Genomic DNA, 14,968 nt, shown 5'->3' with positions numbered 1-14,968 from the left:
ATCAACGTTATTGTTTTCGTCATCTTCATTTAGTAAAAATTCGATGATAAATGTTAGATATTTGGAAATTATATCTTATAAAGTATGCTGGAGTACAAATACCAGATGATCAAACAAATGATATTACAGGAGCTGGAATGATAATTTCCCTACACAAACCTTTAGCTCAAAAAAATCAACACAGTGCAGGTCGAATGAAGGTTCAAAATGGTCCTGATAGCATACAAGTTGGGTGGATAGTAAGTTCTCTGCAGAATTACTTTCTTTCTTTGTTTAGCAAGTCAATCTCTTTTTAAAGTTGGTTTTCTAACAGTTATATATATATTCTGAACTTAAGGTGGATCCTACGCTATATGGTGACAACAATAATCGACTTTATGTGTTTTTTAAGGTAATCATATATATACTACTATCATTAAAATGAAGTTATGCTTAAAAGAGACTATACCAAGTGCTTTCTACTTTCCTATTATGTATCACAGGCAGGCAAATCAGGTTGTTTTAATACATTATGTCCTGGATTTGTACAAGTAAACACGCAGGTACCGTTGGGAATCCAATATCCGGCATCCAAAATCGGGGGACCTGTTTATGAGGAGTTAATGTACCTTGATCGGGTAAACAACATATTTCATTTTCTAGATGTATTGTACATTAATTTAGCATCATAGAGTTTAAGAAATGAATGTGATTGTCACGACCCAAAACTAACCCCTGTCGTGATGGTGCCTATCGTGGAACTAGGCAAGCCGACTCATTTCCAAAACAAACCGATATTTTCATTTTAAAGAAAATATCAAGGTTATTTAACATAAACCTTCATTTAAAGAGTTCAAATCAGAGAAAAACAGAAGTGCGAAAAAGAAAAGCCCGACATCGGGGTGTCACTAGTTATAAGCATATACTACAATCTGTCTAACAATATCAAGGCTAACTCAGCCCGAAAAATAGCTAAATACAACTAGAGGAAGATAGGAGGGAAAAGAGCAGGGGCTGCGATCGCCAAACAGCTACCTTGCTATCTCCAAGAAAATCTGCAACCAGAACACTCAATAATCGTTACCGTGTCCAGCTACACCTGAATCTGCACACAAGGTGCAGGGAGTAACGTGAGTACGCCAACTCAGTAAGTAACAACAATAAATAAAGACTGAGCAGTAGTGACGAGCAATAAAGCATATAACGTTCATATCAGGAAATCTCAGTAAAATACCACATGCTTTTAAAAAAACTCAAGATTTGAATCAAATTATCTAGTTTAAACCCAGTTCCAGTAAAAATTATTTAAAGACATTTTTCCAACAGTTTTTCAAACAAAGACTCAATGCAAAGGTGAGCAAAAAAATGATGAAATCATAAACAGCCCCTCGGGCAAAATATCACTCATATACAGCCCCTCGGACAAACCTCACAGTCACTCATGCCACTCGGGCATACCTCACAATCACTCTTGCCACTCGGGCATACCTCACAATCACTCATGTCTCCCAGTCACTCAGCACTCGGCACTCGCACTCAGTCGGTACCTGCATTCACTGGGGGTGGGTACAGACTCCGGAGGGGCTCCTTCAGCCCAAGCGCTATAATCTGCACGGACAACTCACGTGTGATAATAATAAAGTATGCTCCTGGCGGGCAGCCCCGATCCACACTAATCTTCACAAATTAGGCTGGCCCTAGGCCATTTCAGTAAAACAGGGCATTCGGCCAAAAATATTTATATGCATTAAAATAGAGTCATAAAACTGAGTTATGCGGCAAATAAATATAAACATGACTGAGTATAGATTTTCAATCAAAAACCGTGAGAGAATGGTAAGAAACAGCCCCTAAGTGTCCAAACATGGCATTCAGCCCAATTTACAGAAAATCTTTTTAAAACATATAAGTATTAATGGTTTCAACAAAGTATGCAACTTTACAGTTGCTACGGGGCGGACCAAGTCACAAATCCTCAACAGTGCACGCCCACACGCCCGTCACCTAGCATGTGCGTCACTAAAAACAGTAAAATGATACAAAAATCCGGGGTTTCATACCCTCACGACTAGATTTACAATCGTTACTTACATCAAACCGGTCAAATCTCTATCCCGCAATGATCTTGCCTCTGGACTCGGCCTCCAAATGCTCAGAATCTATTCACAATCAGCACAATACCATCAATACGCGCCAATGGGATGAATTCCACAAGAAAAACTATAAAATTAGACCAAAATCCGAAATTGGCTCAAAAATCGCCTGTGAGGCCCACGTCTCGGAACCCGACAAAAGTTATAAAATCCAAAAGCCCATTCAACCACGAGTCTACCCATACCATATTTACCAAAATCCGACCTCAACTCGACCCTCAAATCTACAAATCTTATTTCCAAATTTCTAAGTTCCAATCTCCAATTTGCACCTCAAAATCATGTAATCTAGTCGGATTATTCAATGATGATTCAATATTATGGAGTAGAAATGATCACAAGGGACTTACCTCAAGATTTCCTTGAAAATATATCAAAAATCGCCTCTCCGCAAGCTCCAATTTGTCAAAAATGGCAAATAGGATGAAGTCCCTATTTTTATAATTCTGCCGAGACATCCTCGATTCTGCCTCGATCTTGGCCTTCGATTGTGGCCCTTGATCCTAGTCCTCGATCCTGACCCTCGATCCTGGTTCTCGATCCTAGGCCTTCGATCATGGCTTTGATCATGGCCCTCGACTCTGGGCTCGATCATGGCTTCGATCGTGGCCCTCGACCCTAGGCTTCGATCGTGGCCCTCGATTTCTGGGTTCGATTCTGACAGAAAATTTGTCCAACAGAAGGAAATTGCAGCAGCTGTTGTAGTTCAATTTTTGATCCGTTAACCATCCGAAACTCACCCGAGGCCCTCGGGACCTCAACCAAATATACCAACAAGTCCTAAAACATCATACGGACTTAGTCGAATCCTCAAATCACCTCAAACAACACTAAAACCATGAATTACACCCCAATTCAAGCCTAATGAACTTTGAAATTTCTAATTTCTACAAATAACTCCGGAACCTATCAAATTACGTCCGATTGACCTTAAATTTTGCACACAAGTCCTAAATGACATAACAGAGGTATTTCAATTTTCAGAATCGGATTCCGACCCCGATATCAAAAAGTCAACCCCCCGGTCAAACTTCTCAAAAATAAAACTTTCGGCATTTCAAGCCTAATTCCTCTACGAACTTTCAAATAATATTCCGGACATGCTCCTAAGCCCAAAATTACCATACGGAGCTATTGGAATCATCAAAATTCAAATTCGAGGTTGTTTATACATAGGTCCATATCCGGTCCACTTTTCTAACTTAAAATTTTCAATTATGAGACTAAGTGTCTCATTTCACTCTGAGTTCCTTCCGGACTCGAACCAACTAACCCGATATAACATAATATAGCTGAATAACACAAAAAGAAGTAGGAATGGGAAAAATGGGGTTATAACTCTCGAAACGACCGGTCGGGTCGTTACATCCATGTAAATCCTTGCTATTTCCTTGTTTGAGAGGTGAACGTGTGTTCAAGTACCTACATGTTCAAGGTGAGTATTTTAGGCAATTTGATGTGTTGAACTATATGCAGTTTTGACCTTGTAGCATGCGGCTTAGGCGTTGCTTTAACTGCATGTACGCACGTAGTTGATTAGGTGAGGGACCGAACCAATATGAACTGACATCCTTCAGTTGAAACTCTCTGAAATTTGGATTTGACAAAATTTTAAGGAAATGCGACTGCCCTTCAGTTCATGAACTAATCAACTGATGTACATGCAATTGAGGCTAGGGGTGGCATGTGGGCCGGTTAGGACCGGGACCGGCCCAGGATCGCAATTCCAAATGAGCGGTGGGCCTAAACGGTCCTAACCGGATAGGACCGAGACCGTGAGGTAGGTGGGCTGGGTAGTGGGCCGGTCCTATAGAGGAGGCCCGCGAGACCGGGACCGTTTGGGATCGGGACCGGCTGAGAAGTGGGCCGGTTCAAGCGGTCCTAAACGGTCCTATCCGGGCCCAACGGATAATTTAATTTTTTTTGACCGTTTGGCCATTTAAAAATTAGTCGTTTGGTCTGTCAAAATAGCCGTTGGCTATTTGCAAAATAGCCATTTAACCCCCCAAATTTTGTTTTAACCCCAAACTTTTTATAATTACACTTTTTCCCTATTTTCAACTATAAATACCCTCTCATTCTTTCATTTTTTTCACAAAATCATCAATCTCTCTCTAATATTCTTCTATAATTGCTTACTTAATTGTTACTTTTTGTGCAAAATTGTGAAGTTGGTGAATTGAAGTCTTCAAGTCTTCAACGACAATTAATTTTCAACAAGTTGTTCGTCAATTCGGTAAACTCGTTCCAACTCTTAAGTTTTAATATTATATTTTTGTTTGTTTTATTTACTTTGCTTGATTAATTAAGATGGCTTATTCCTTAAAAAAATATTTAGTAAAAATAAGGAAAAATCCAAGAGTGGTGAATCTAGTGGCCAATCTGTTCCTCCTCCACTTTCCCCAGCTCCCCGACCCAAACCTGTTACCCGTCCTATACCTCCTATTCTTGATAGCGATAATAGTTTATTACAATTTACCGAGAGTTAATTTTGCCATAATATTGCACCCGGTGAACAATTAAACCATGAATATATGAATGCTCTTTATGGTAATCCAACCATTGATGAAAATGATGATGAAGAAATAGATTTTGATGAAAACGCAAACGGATGACGATACACCCACTAGTCCTGCTCCTGAAGTTAACCCAACTAATAATAATCCAAATGATGCCCCGTCTGACCCTCCTGTTACTGCCCCTATTTTTTCTAGACAACCTTCTAAATGGGCAGAAACATATCTTGTTTGGCCATTTTTTACTCAACTAAGAGAAAAAAATAGGGCTAAGAGTAAAACTTGTGGCAAAGAGTTAGTTTTTAAATATGTTGAAAGTCGGAGGATGATGCTTCGCCTGGAAGCGGTGATGACCAACACATATTGCTAAGCCCTCAAGATAAAGCTAGATATTTTCATATGAAAGCTTTGGCCGAGGGGACAAGTGCACCTACTCAGGCTGACCTTAGTATCGGGTCAAATCAATTTCAACCGGGAATGAACACTGTTACCGGTGATATTTTATATTATGATCCAAAAAAAGATCGGGAAGAATTGGCAAAAATGGCTACTGTTATGTGCTTACCCTATAGTTTTCCTTCTAACTCTCACTTTGTGCAGTATATTAGAAAAGTTTATAATCCTACTTATAAAGGTTTTTCTCGCACAACCGTAAAGAGCGATATTTATAAATATAAACATGAATATGAACAATATTTGTGCTATTTAGTTACTCATATAAATTGTCGTGTTGCTATTACAACTGATATTGGTAGAAATGGTAATGACTGTGATTACCTTACTGTTACCGGTCATTGGATTGATGATGATTGGATAATGCAAAAGCGCATTATTGCTTATAGAATAATTAATTCACGTCACACATGACAGTTTATTTCTAGCACGATTACGGATATTTGTAGATATTTTTGCATTAGTGATAAAATAATATCAGTTTCAATGGATAATGCTACTAGTAACACAAATATTGTAGTCTTGCTTACCACTACACTAAGTCCTGCATTTAGTAACATTTTTCATGTTAGATGTATTTGCGATATTTACCATTTAATTATGGGTGATGGTATGTGAATTTTAAATGTTGAAATTGAAAAGGTTAAAATGGCTCTTAATTGGTTTTTTTATTCAAACCGTAAAAGTAGACTTAGAAAATATTTTAAAAGATACGATGAATTTGGCCTAAGAGAAAGAAAGGTTCCTAAACCTTGTCCGACTAGATGGAATTACATATATGAAAGTTTAGTTGTTGCATATGAATATAGAAACCCCATAAACTCAACGTTTAATGCTCATGTAAGTGATGATGATGAGCACCTTACAAATGCGGATTAGGCTAATGTTAAAATACTTGTAGATTTTTTAGAAAAATTTTATATTGCTACAAATGAATTTTCTGGGCAATATTATCTTACTATTTCTAACTGTTTAGTTTATATTGCAGAACTTGCAAATTTATTTGATCATTTTTCAGAGGGTGGGGAAATTTATCAACTTGCTATTGATTCTATGAGAAAAAAGTTTAAAAAATATTTTTTCCCTATTTTCCCTATTTACGGTGTTGCTGCATTGTTAAATCCTACTATGAAATTAGGAGGTCCTCAATTTTGGTATGAAACTGTTTATAATGGTTTAGCACTTGAAGATGAGGAATTGTCTAAACTTCCGGACGCAATAGTCTCAATTAAAATAAATGTTCAAACAATTTATAATGCTTATCAAGTTGCATTAGATCATGCTAGACCAAATGTTCTAACTCCTTCTTCTTCTAGTTCTCAATCATCTAAAAGAACTGCGGGAGTAAGAGCACTTAGTGCTTGGGCAGGGTTCAGGGGTTCTCAAGGTTCTAGTACTAGTGATTTTTCACAACTAAATGAGCTTGAAGTTTATTTGTCACAGGGAATTGAGGAAGTGAATCCCGACGGCTCCTTTAATATTTTGGAATGGTGGAAGGACAAAGAAAAATACTTTCCGATTCTTTCATGGATGGCCCGAGACATTTTAACTATTCAAGCTTCAACAATGGCATCAGAGAGCGCTTTCAGTCAAGCAAGATTTCAACTCGGTGATTATAGAGCATCTATGAGGGAGAGCTTGGAAAAATCAGTACTTTTCAAAGATTGGATCCGTTCGGAAAGAAGAAATTTTGGACTTGCTAAATCACAACCAGAGGTAGACGAAACTTACGAAAAAGTGCTAGCTGAACTTGCAGAGGATGATGCTTCGCCTGGAAGCGGTGATGACCAAGCTTCTTTTCCGTCACCACCAACGGAAATTCCTCCGGACCTTGAAGGATTTATGAAATTTGTAAAAGAGATACCATGTAAATTAATATGTAACTTGTATTTTGGCACATCTTGATTAGTTTCTTTTTCTTCTCAATGGTGATATTAGCACCTTGTTGCGCTCATTTCATAGGGGGGAGGAAGACTAAGAAAGATATTGCCATGATTTTTTAATGCTATAATAAAATATAACGCATTGCTTTGAATATCTCTTTAAAATATTTTTGTCCTTTTATATATTTTAAGCTGTATATATAGTATATACTATATATATATATATATATATATATATATATATATATATCTTAAGATGTATATATAGTATATAAATCGAATATAGCTTATATATCTTAAGATGTATATATATATATATATATATATATATATATATATATATATATATATATATATATATATATATGTGTGTGTGTGTGTGTGTGTGTGTGTGTGTGTGTGTGTGTGTGTCTTAGATATTTTTATTACCATTTTTTTTCTCTAACTTGTATAAATTATTTTTAAAAAATAGTAAGTATCCGTTGGGCCCGCTAGGCCCGGGACCGGTCCACTTAACCCGGGACCGTTAGTTCGTGGTCCCGGTCCCGAGCCAGTTCCAACAAGAAGCTCGCGAAACCCGGAATTGCTTAGGACCGGCCCACTTAGGACCGGGTCCGCAAAACCCACTTAGGACCGGACCAGGCCCATATGCCACCCCTAGTTGAGGCAATGCCTAGGCAGCAAACACAAGGTTCAACTTGTGTACAAACATCGGCCCAATCAGGATCTTGTCATTTTATATTGCTTATCATCATCTCATTACTTGTCCACAGGATCATGTCAATGGTAATTGGTGGCTATTGCACGGAATTAACTATACGAAAATTGGATTTTGGCCGGCAAGCATCTTTACAGGTTTAAAAAATCAAGCAAGAAGTGCTGAATGGGGAGTAGTATCATATAGCCCTCCAGGACAACCTGAACCTCAGATGGGTAGTGAACTTTTTCCAGCCCAAAACTACCTACAGGATGCATATTTTAGAAAGTGCACTTTCATTTATAATTCTTCAACTGAATTTTTAGATGCTTCTTTAAGAAACACAATTGCCAATAGCCCAGACTTGTATCAGGTTCAAGATTTGTCACACCAAGGGGATATATTTGGTCATTTGATCCTTTATGGGGCCCTAGTGAATTCCGACTCAAATTTTATAAACTATATGTTAGTTCAGTTTGAGAAACTCCCTAATATCTCATAGAAGAAAAGAGAATTAGTATAAATAATGGAAAATTAGCTGTTTATGCTTGAATGTTCAAAATTGTCCGATTTCTGTTATCATTTATTTTGTATTCCTTAATTTTCTTATGCTCTTTTACAGGAAATAAAACTGTTTACTGTACACCACATCCATAGGGGCTCAAAGAGAAAGTTTGTAATAACAAACAGGGTCTTAATGTAACTATAGTATAAACAAGGGGTCAAAGTGTAAATCCAACTTGAGGCTTAAACCCTAACTAAACCCTCTTTCTCTTCAGTGTATCGCCATTTTCTTCTTCATCCAATCTCTACATCACAGCTTCACTTTTCATCGTTCAATGGGCGGCGGTCCTCGTACTTTTCCAGGTGGTCTCAACAAATGGCAATGGAAACGCCTTCACGAGAAGAAAGCCCGAGATAAAGAAAAACGACTCCTTGATCAAGAGAAACAGCTTTATCAGGCCCGAATCCGATCTCAAATCCGGTCTAAATTAACTACTTCCGACGAACAATCATATAGCTCTCACGAACAACAACAGCCTAACTATGGCCCAGTTTCACCCCAAGACCATATTAAATCTCTAGCCGATCGATTCATGAAAGAAGGTGCTGAGGATTTGTGGAACCAAGACGACGGCCCAATTAATACTCCACAGCACAGTCAACATCGTTCAGGAATTAGTGAGCCTATTGATTTGCGTAAATTGATTCCGCAAAATTGCAGTTTTCAGAAAGCTAGACATTTCTGTACTAATGTTAGGAATGACGTGGCAGAAAATTGGAGAACCGAAATACCAAAATTTTCGAATAGTTGGTCGAGACAGAATAATTTTTTAATGTTTGGATGGAGACTGTTTAATAATAATGAGAATAGAAATGTAAATAATTTGAATAGCTTATTGAACTTTAGATGCTATTCTGTGGATACGAGAAAGGGGAATAGGTCGAGGAGATTAGGTTTCACTAGAAATGAGAATTCATCGGATGAAGATACTGAGGAGGACGAAGACGAGGATGAGGAGGAAGGATTAAGTAGAAGGAGTGCTAAAATGATGAGTAGTGCTGCTCTAGGGAAGTATGATATGAAGACAAAGAAGAGAGTTCCATTGAAGTTTGTGGAAAATGAGGATGATTTATCGTTGCACGTGGAAGCGATAAGGAAGGAGGTTAAAGAGCGGAGTAAGCACAAAAGTGAAAGCGAAGAAGAAGGTGAGAAGGAATCGATACTTAGCTTGAAAAGGTAAGAAATGATTTTACTGTTTGCCACTTGACATTGTAAAAGGTTTGTATGCTTGACATTTCAGTGACAATGTGGGGATATGATCGATTAGGTTTGATGAATGTGATGTATCTCCTTTGACAGTCAAGGCCCTTACTGCAGCAGGTTATGTGCAAATGACTAAGGTGCAAGAGGCAACACTTTCTGCTTGTCTTGAGGGTATGTTTTTACGACTAGTCAAATATTTGATGAAGTGATGATCTGCTGTAAATATTTAGTTTGTTCTTCACGTAAAAGTAGTCTGATAAATGAGCGTCATGCTTCATTCTTTGATATTTTGAGTGTTATGCTTACCATCAAGCCAATAGTCCGATTGGTGTGTAACCATGAATTCATTGTTATCTGTGCTGAGAAAATGATTCCAGTGCATGTAGGATGTATATGCTTTTCAACAAGTTTAACTGATCCGCAAGTTCATGATTGGACTTGTAATATCTCTTTTGGATGAACTTGTTCTGACTTTTTCCAATTACAGGAATGGATGCTTTAGTTAAAGCAAGGACGGGCACTGGAAAAAGTGCTGCTTTTTTGGTAAATTAGTTCTTCTCTTTTATGTTATTCCCTGCAGATTAATTGAATGTTTCACTTGTTCTTTTTATTGCTGCTATTAAAGTCCAACAGCTTCCAGCTATTGAAACAGTTCTGAAGGCCTCAAATAGTAAGAGCACCCAAAGGGTCCCGCCGATAGATGTACTTATTCTCTGTCCTACGCGAGAACTTGCCAGTCAGATAGCTGCTGAAGCTAATGTTTTGTTAAAGTACCATGAAAGCATTGGTGTGCAGACACTAGTTGGAGGAACACGGTTCAAAGAAGATCAGAAACGCCTAGAGTCTAATCCATGCCAGGTATATCTGCGTTTTGTCTATATTAGGACTCTTTTTCAGTTTATGGTAAAAGATGAATTGAACATGGATGATTTTCTCAGAGGCAACTCCCAGGCACTTCGAGGATTACATGCTGAGAAATGCAAACATGTTTCTGTCAAAATGGGTTACAACAAAAGACATGTGAAAGTTCTGCCAAATATTTTAATGACTTGTAGTGTAGCTTGTATGTATCTCTGAGTCATTAGTAGAAGTTGCTAATGAGATTTAGGAATTGAGACTAGACACACGAGCTCAAGCGTCCTTTTAGAACCAGTGTTGTTAAACTTGGCCTGGACCTGCAGTTTGACCAGAGAATACAATAGCCCGGAGCTTGAACTGGCTGTGCCTAGCTGGATTGTCAAGCAGTTGACCCAGGAAAATTTGCAAACCCTGCCTGGTTTCGACCTGTGCAACCCGAATCCATTATAAAATCAGGCAAGCGTTTTGCTTGCTTGAACTCAAACAGAACCAAGGTAGATTTCCTATGAACAAATTTTTTGTTTCTTCCAATGTACATCGTTAAGAAATCTCATCATGAATACGTTAGTTGTCATGATCATATCACTGATGCTGATGCCGAAAGCAATTGAGGAATGTTTTGCGATGTGGAGGGACTGTATGGTTTAAAAGTCTGTAAAGTAAATTTGGGACAGTGCGCCCCTTTGCATAATGTGGTTCCGGTGGAAGGAAAATAGGAGGTGTTGTAGGGAAAAGCTGATGCTGTGAATACTTTAAGATATAACTGCTCAGGTGCCTTTTTTTGGTTCTTTTGTTAGTAAAGCAATGTAAATTGGCTTACAGATTTTTACGAGCTTTTGGGCTTTTAAGACCAGTATTTCATAAAGCAATTGTAGGTCCTCCTTTGTACTTGAAAAGGGTTTTCGTATGAACTTTTTCTTTTATAAGGTTGTATACCATGCATGATTTCCTTGTTTTGCATGTATGGTCTCTATAACTACTTAAAAGTTAAAATCTACTTTTAGTTTATTCATTTAACCTATGTTAGATTGATAAATAAGATAGCGCGCTGGCTTCATCTTTTGGCTGGGCTTAGTAATCCATGTTTACAAGTTTGAGCATCAGTAGGATGTTAATGCTTTTTTCCTGCAGGAATAGCAACTATGTCTCAATCTTAAACTAGTTGGGGTTTGCTATAAGAATCCTTGATATTTGTTTCCATCATTTGAGTTTTCTTCCTGTTTCGTTGCAAATTTGCACTGCTAAATGGTTTGTGTTTAAGGATAATTTAGGGGTTGTCTTACACTAGAGGTTCTCTAATTTTTCTGTTGTCATACAAATCTTTAAACAAACTGAACAGCCTTTTCGGCAAACACCTGACCTAATGTAAATGTATCAACACGACTAGGCCTTAATCTCACTAGTTGATATCACATTTATGGAGCTTTTTGCTGCTATTGTCTTCTATTCGTTTCTAAATACGCATGAATTCCTAGAGTCTTTAACAACAATTACCCTCCATGTGATTTTAGAGCTAGATAACCAAATGGGGCATTCCAAGAATTGAAGTCGGGAGATGTTTCACCCTAAGCGAGAATATTAATACCAGACCAGATATTATTTCATATGCAGCAATATCAGTATTTTAGGGTCAAAACTGCTAAAGCTTTGTGAATGTTTCTTCTCTGTTATTTAGCTGAATCTTATGAATTTTGTGCATGTCTCTGTCTTTCTAATTTCATCGTGGCTAATGCTATTTCTGTAGATTATAGTTGCGACACCTGGTAGATTATTAGATCACATTGAGAACAAGTCTGGCTTCTCTACACGATTAATGGGATTGAAGATGCTTATACTTGATGAAGCTGACCACTTACTGGACCTTGGGTTCCGGAAAGACATAGAGAAACTTGTTGATTGCTTGCCTCGGAAAAGGCAGTCTTTACTCTTTTCAGCTACTGTCCCTAAGGAGGTTAGAACTTTCCTCGTCTCCCTCTTGTTAATATTGTAAAAGGTTGACTGGGCTATCAGCCTGTCCACTAAATAGTCGAAGTGTGTGCAATTTGGTGCTTCACAGCCGTAATAAAAGAAATAGACTTGGTGCTGTGTAATCCAAGAACTTAGGTCAATCTAGTGTGTTAGAACTTGTAAACTTCCTGTTGGTTGACCGAAATGTTATGAAAATGCAGGTCCGTCGAGTATCTCAACTTGTTCTGAAAAAGGAACATGGTTATGTTGATACGGTGGGTCTCGGTCTGGAAACGAATCCAAAGGTATGCCTTGATTTTGGTTTCTGCTAAAGATACAGAATAGGTTCCTGCTTCTTTACAGAAAATTCAGATCATTAGGTCCTGGATTCAATGTAATTTCTTTATCTGCAATTTGGTTATGTTTTTGAGTTCTGTAATATCTATCGCAAATACATGGGCTCATAAGCAGGTTAAGCAATTTTATCTCGTTGCACCGCATGAACAACATTTTCAACTTGTGCACCATCTTTTGACAGGCCATATCTCAGAAGTGCCTGATTACAAGGTAATTAGTTCTTATTGTTGGAATTTATTCAAAATTTCGAAGATTTTCTTAATGCCATCTGGTTTCTTGGTTGTGATGTTTATTTTCTCATAGCTATATTGATGTATTGTGAAATTTGACTGTCATACAGGTTATTGTTTTTTGTACAACAGCGATGATGACATCCCTCATGTTTTCCCTTTTCCGTGAGATGAAAATGAATGTGAGAGAGATCCATTCACGAAAACCTCAACTTTATCGTACTCGAATCTCCGATGAATTCAAGGAAACAAAGCGTGTAATTCTTATTACCTCCGATGTGTCAGCTCGAGGGATGAATTATCCTGATGTGACACTGGTAATTCAGGTATATGGCTATTCAGAGAGCTTATAATGCACATTGATATTTCTTGAAATTTAAACGTTTATGTTTGAAGAAGAGTTAGATTGCCCATTAACAAGCTATACTTCTTGTGACATTCTCTAAAAAGAAAGAAAAAGTAAGAAAGAAATCTCAATCAAATATAATTCTTATACCAGTGTGTCAAAGGGTGTCGTCCCATCAAACTTCTTTCACATTGGAGGTAATACATCAAAGCATAACTCTGAAAGCTTAAGTTGTTTAAGCTCCTTTCCCTTCCAAGTTTTCCAATTTTTCGGATAAGTCACTATTTACCTCATTTCTCCTTTAAAGTGTTTTCTGCCAATTTGCAAAATGATGATCAATTTGGTGGTATGATAATCAAGTGAGTGCATCGTGTGCATCTGCATCATGTGGGAACTCATTTTCCTATCTTTCTGGTGGGCTGTTTCCATCCTCCTTCCCTATTCCTCACATTGGAATATCTACTGTTTATCAGATTGGTATTCCTGTTGATCGGGAGCAGTATATACATCGGCTTGGAAGAACCGGGCGAGAGGGCAAAGAAGGAGAAGGCATCCTGTTGCTTGCACCTTGGGAACAATATTTCTTGGATGACATACGAGACCTCCCCATGGAAAACTGGCCGGTTCCACATCTTGATCCTCGTGCTCAAGTCAAGGTTTGCTGCTTCATAAACTGATTTATCATTTTCTCTATGCACAGATAGGCCATAGAACTAAATACCCCCCATCTCCCTGGAAAAGATGAAAGGAAATTTGCTAGATAAAAAGGATCATAATATCATCTCGGATTAGTGTGCTGGACTTCTGAGTAATTGTTATGAGTTTGTTTAGTACTCCAGATGCTATGGACTTCTCAGGGGGATTATTCCCACGGCTGGCCCACCTGTCTGGCGGCAATCCACTCGCAGGAAAAAAGCATTATTCATTTACTTTTAGAAATCATTTATTAGCAATTAAATTTTGATGTTGTGATAAATTGCAGATAGAAGAAGCAATTGAAAAGATGGATGCTAGTGTCAAAGAAGCAGCTTATCACGCTTGGCTTGGTTATTATAATTCAGTAAGGGAAATAGGCAGAGACAAGACGACGCTTGTCGAGTTAGCTAACCAGTTTAGCGAGTCTATTGGTTTGCAAAAGCCTCCTTCGCTATTCCGTAGAACTGCTCTAAAGATGGGATTGAAAGATATTCCTGGCATTCGGATACGAAAGTAGCACAAGGTTCGTTGGTTTTACGTTAAAATATTTTGTCAGAAGAAAGTAGTAATTTGGCCTCAGACCAATCGGTACAAGTTTTATGGATTCTTTAACATAGATCCGAAAACACCATTAGGAGGAATTGTATTTCCTTTTGACTGTATTTAGACATCTGGTGAATGTGTTAAATCTTCTTAAAAATGAATGTAAATATTGGAGTGCTGAATGAACTGTCTGTAAACCTCCAGCGACCTGTTATTGCGCTCGCGTCTGTTCATCCTTCTCGCATGTTTGACTACTTCGTATAATTTAAATGAATACATGAACCAAATAAATTAAAAGTACATTATACAATTCAATATTTCCTCTTTTTATCTTGTCAAATTTTTCTCCTCTCTTTTTCTACTAAGTTAATCTTCTGAACCTACCTCTGGAGATTTGAACCATTTGATAAGTGCATTTACAAGCAAATTTGTGTGTTCTTAAACTGTTTAGAGTATTATCAATGGTGCTCTATGAGGGTATATTTGTCATTTTTAGATGGGCCAAAGTTAGTTAGTTCTAATCTGCACCGTGGTGTTTCAAC

At 37.8% G+C, this 14,968-nt stretch overlaps 1 protein-coding gene across 1 annotated transcript; it reads left to right on the top strand.

Annotated features, from left to right (window-relative positions):
• Positions 1-8,452: 8,452 nt before the first annotated feature.
• LOC107774058 (putative DEAD-box ATP-dependent RNA helicase 48) lies at positions 8,453-14,604 on the top strand. Its single transcript, XM_016593520.2, has 10 exons — positions 8,453-9,422; positions 9,514-9,620; positions 9,937-9,992; positions 10,083-10,307; positions 12,052-12,258; positions 12,476-12,559; positions 12,726-12,821; positions 12,952-13,167; positions 13,661-13,843; positions 14,170-14,604. The coding sequence occupies exons 1-10, from the start codon at positions 8,521-8,523 to the stop codon at positions 14,398-14,400; spliced, it is 2,307 nt and encodes a 768-aa protein (XP_016449006.2). The 5' UTR covers positions 8,453-8,520; the 3' UTR covers positions 14,401-14,604.
• The last annotated feature ends 364 nt before the right edge of the window (positions 14,605-14,968 follow it).

Source organism: Nicotiana tabacum, chromosome 15 (genome assembly GCF_000715075.1).
Source record: "Nicotiana tabacum cultivar K326 chromosome 15, ASM71507v2, whole genome shotgun sequence".
NCBI lineage: Eukaryota > Viridiplantae > Streptophyta > Magnoliopsida > Solanales > Solanaceae > Nicotiana > Nicotiana tabacum.
This window is presented reverse-complemented; position numbering and strand designations above follow the sequence as displayed.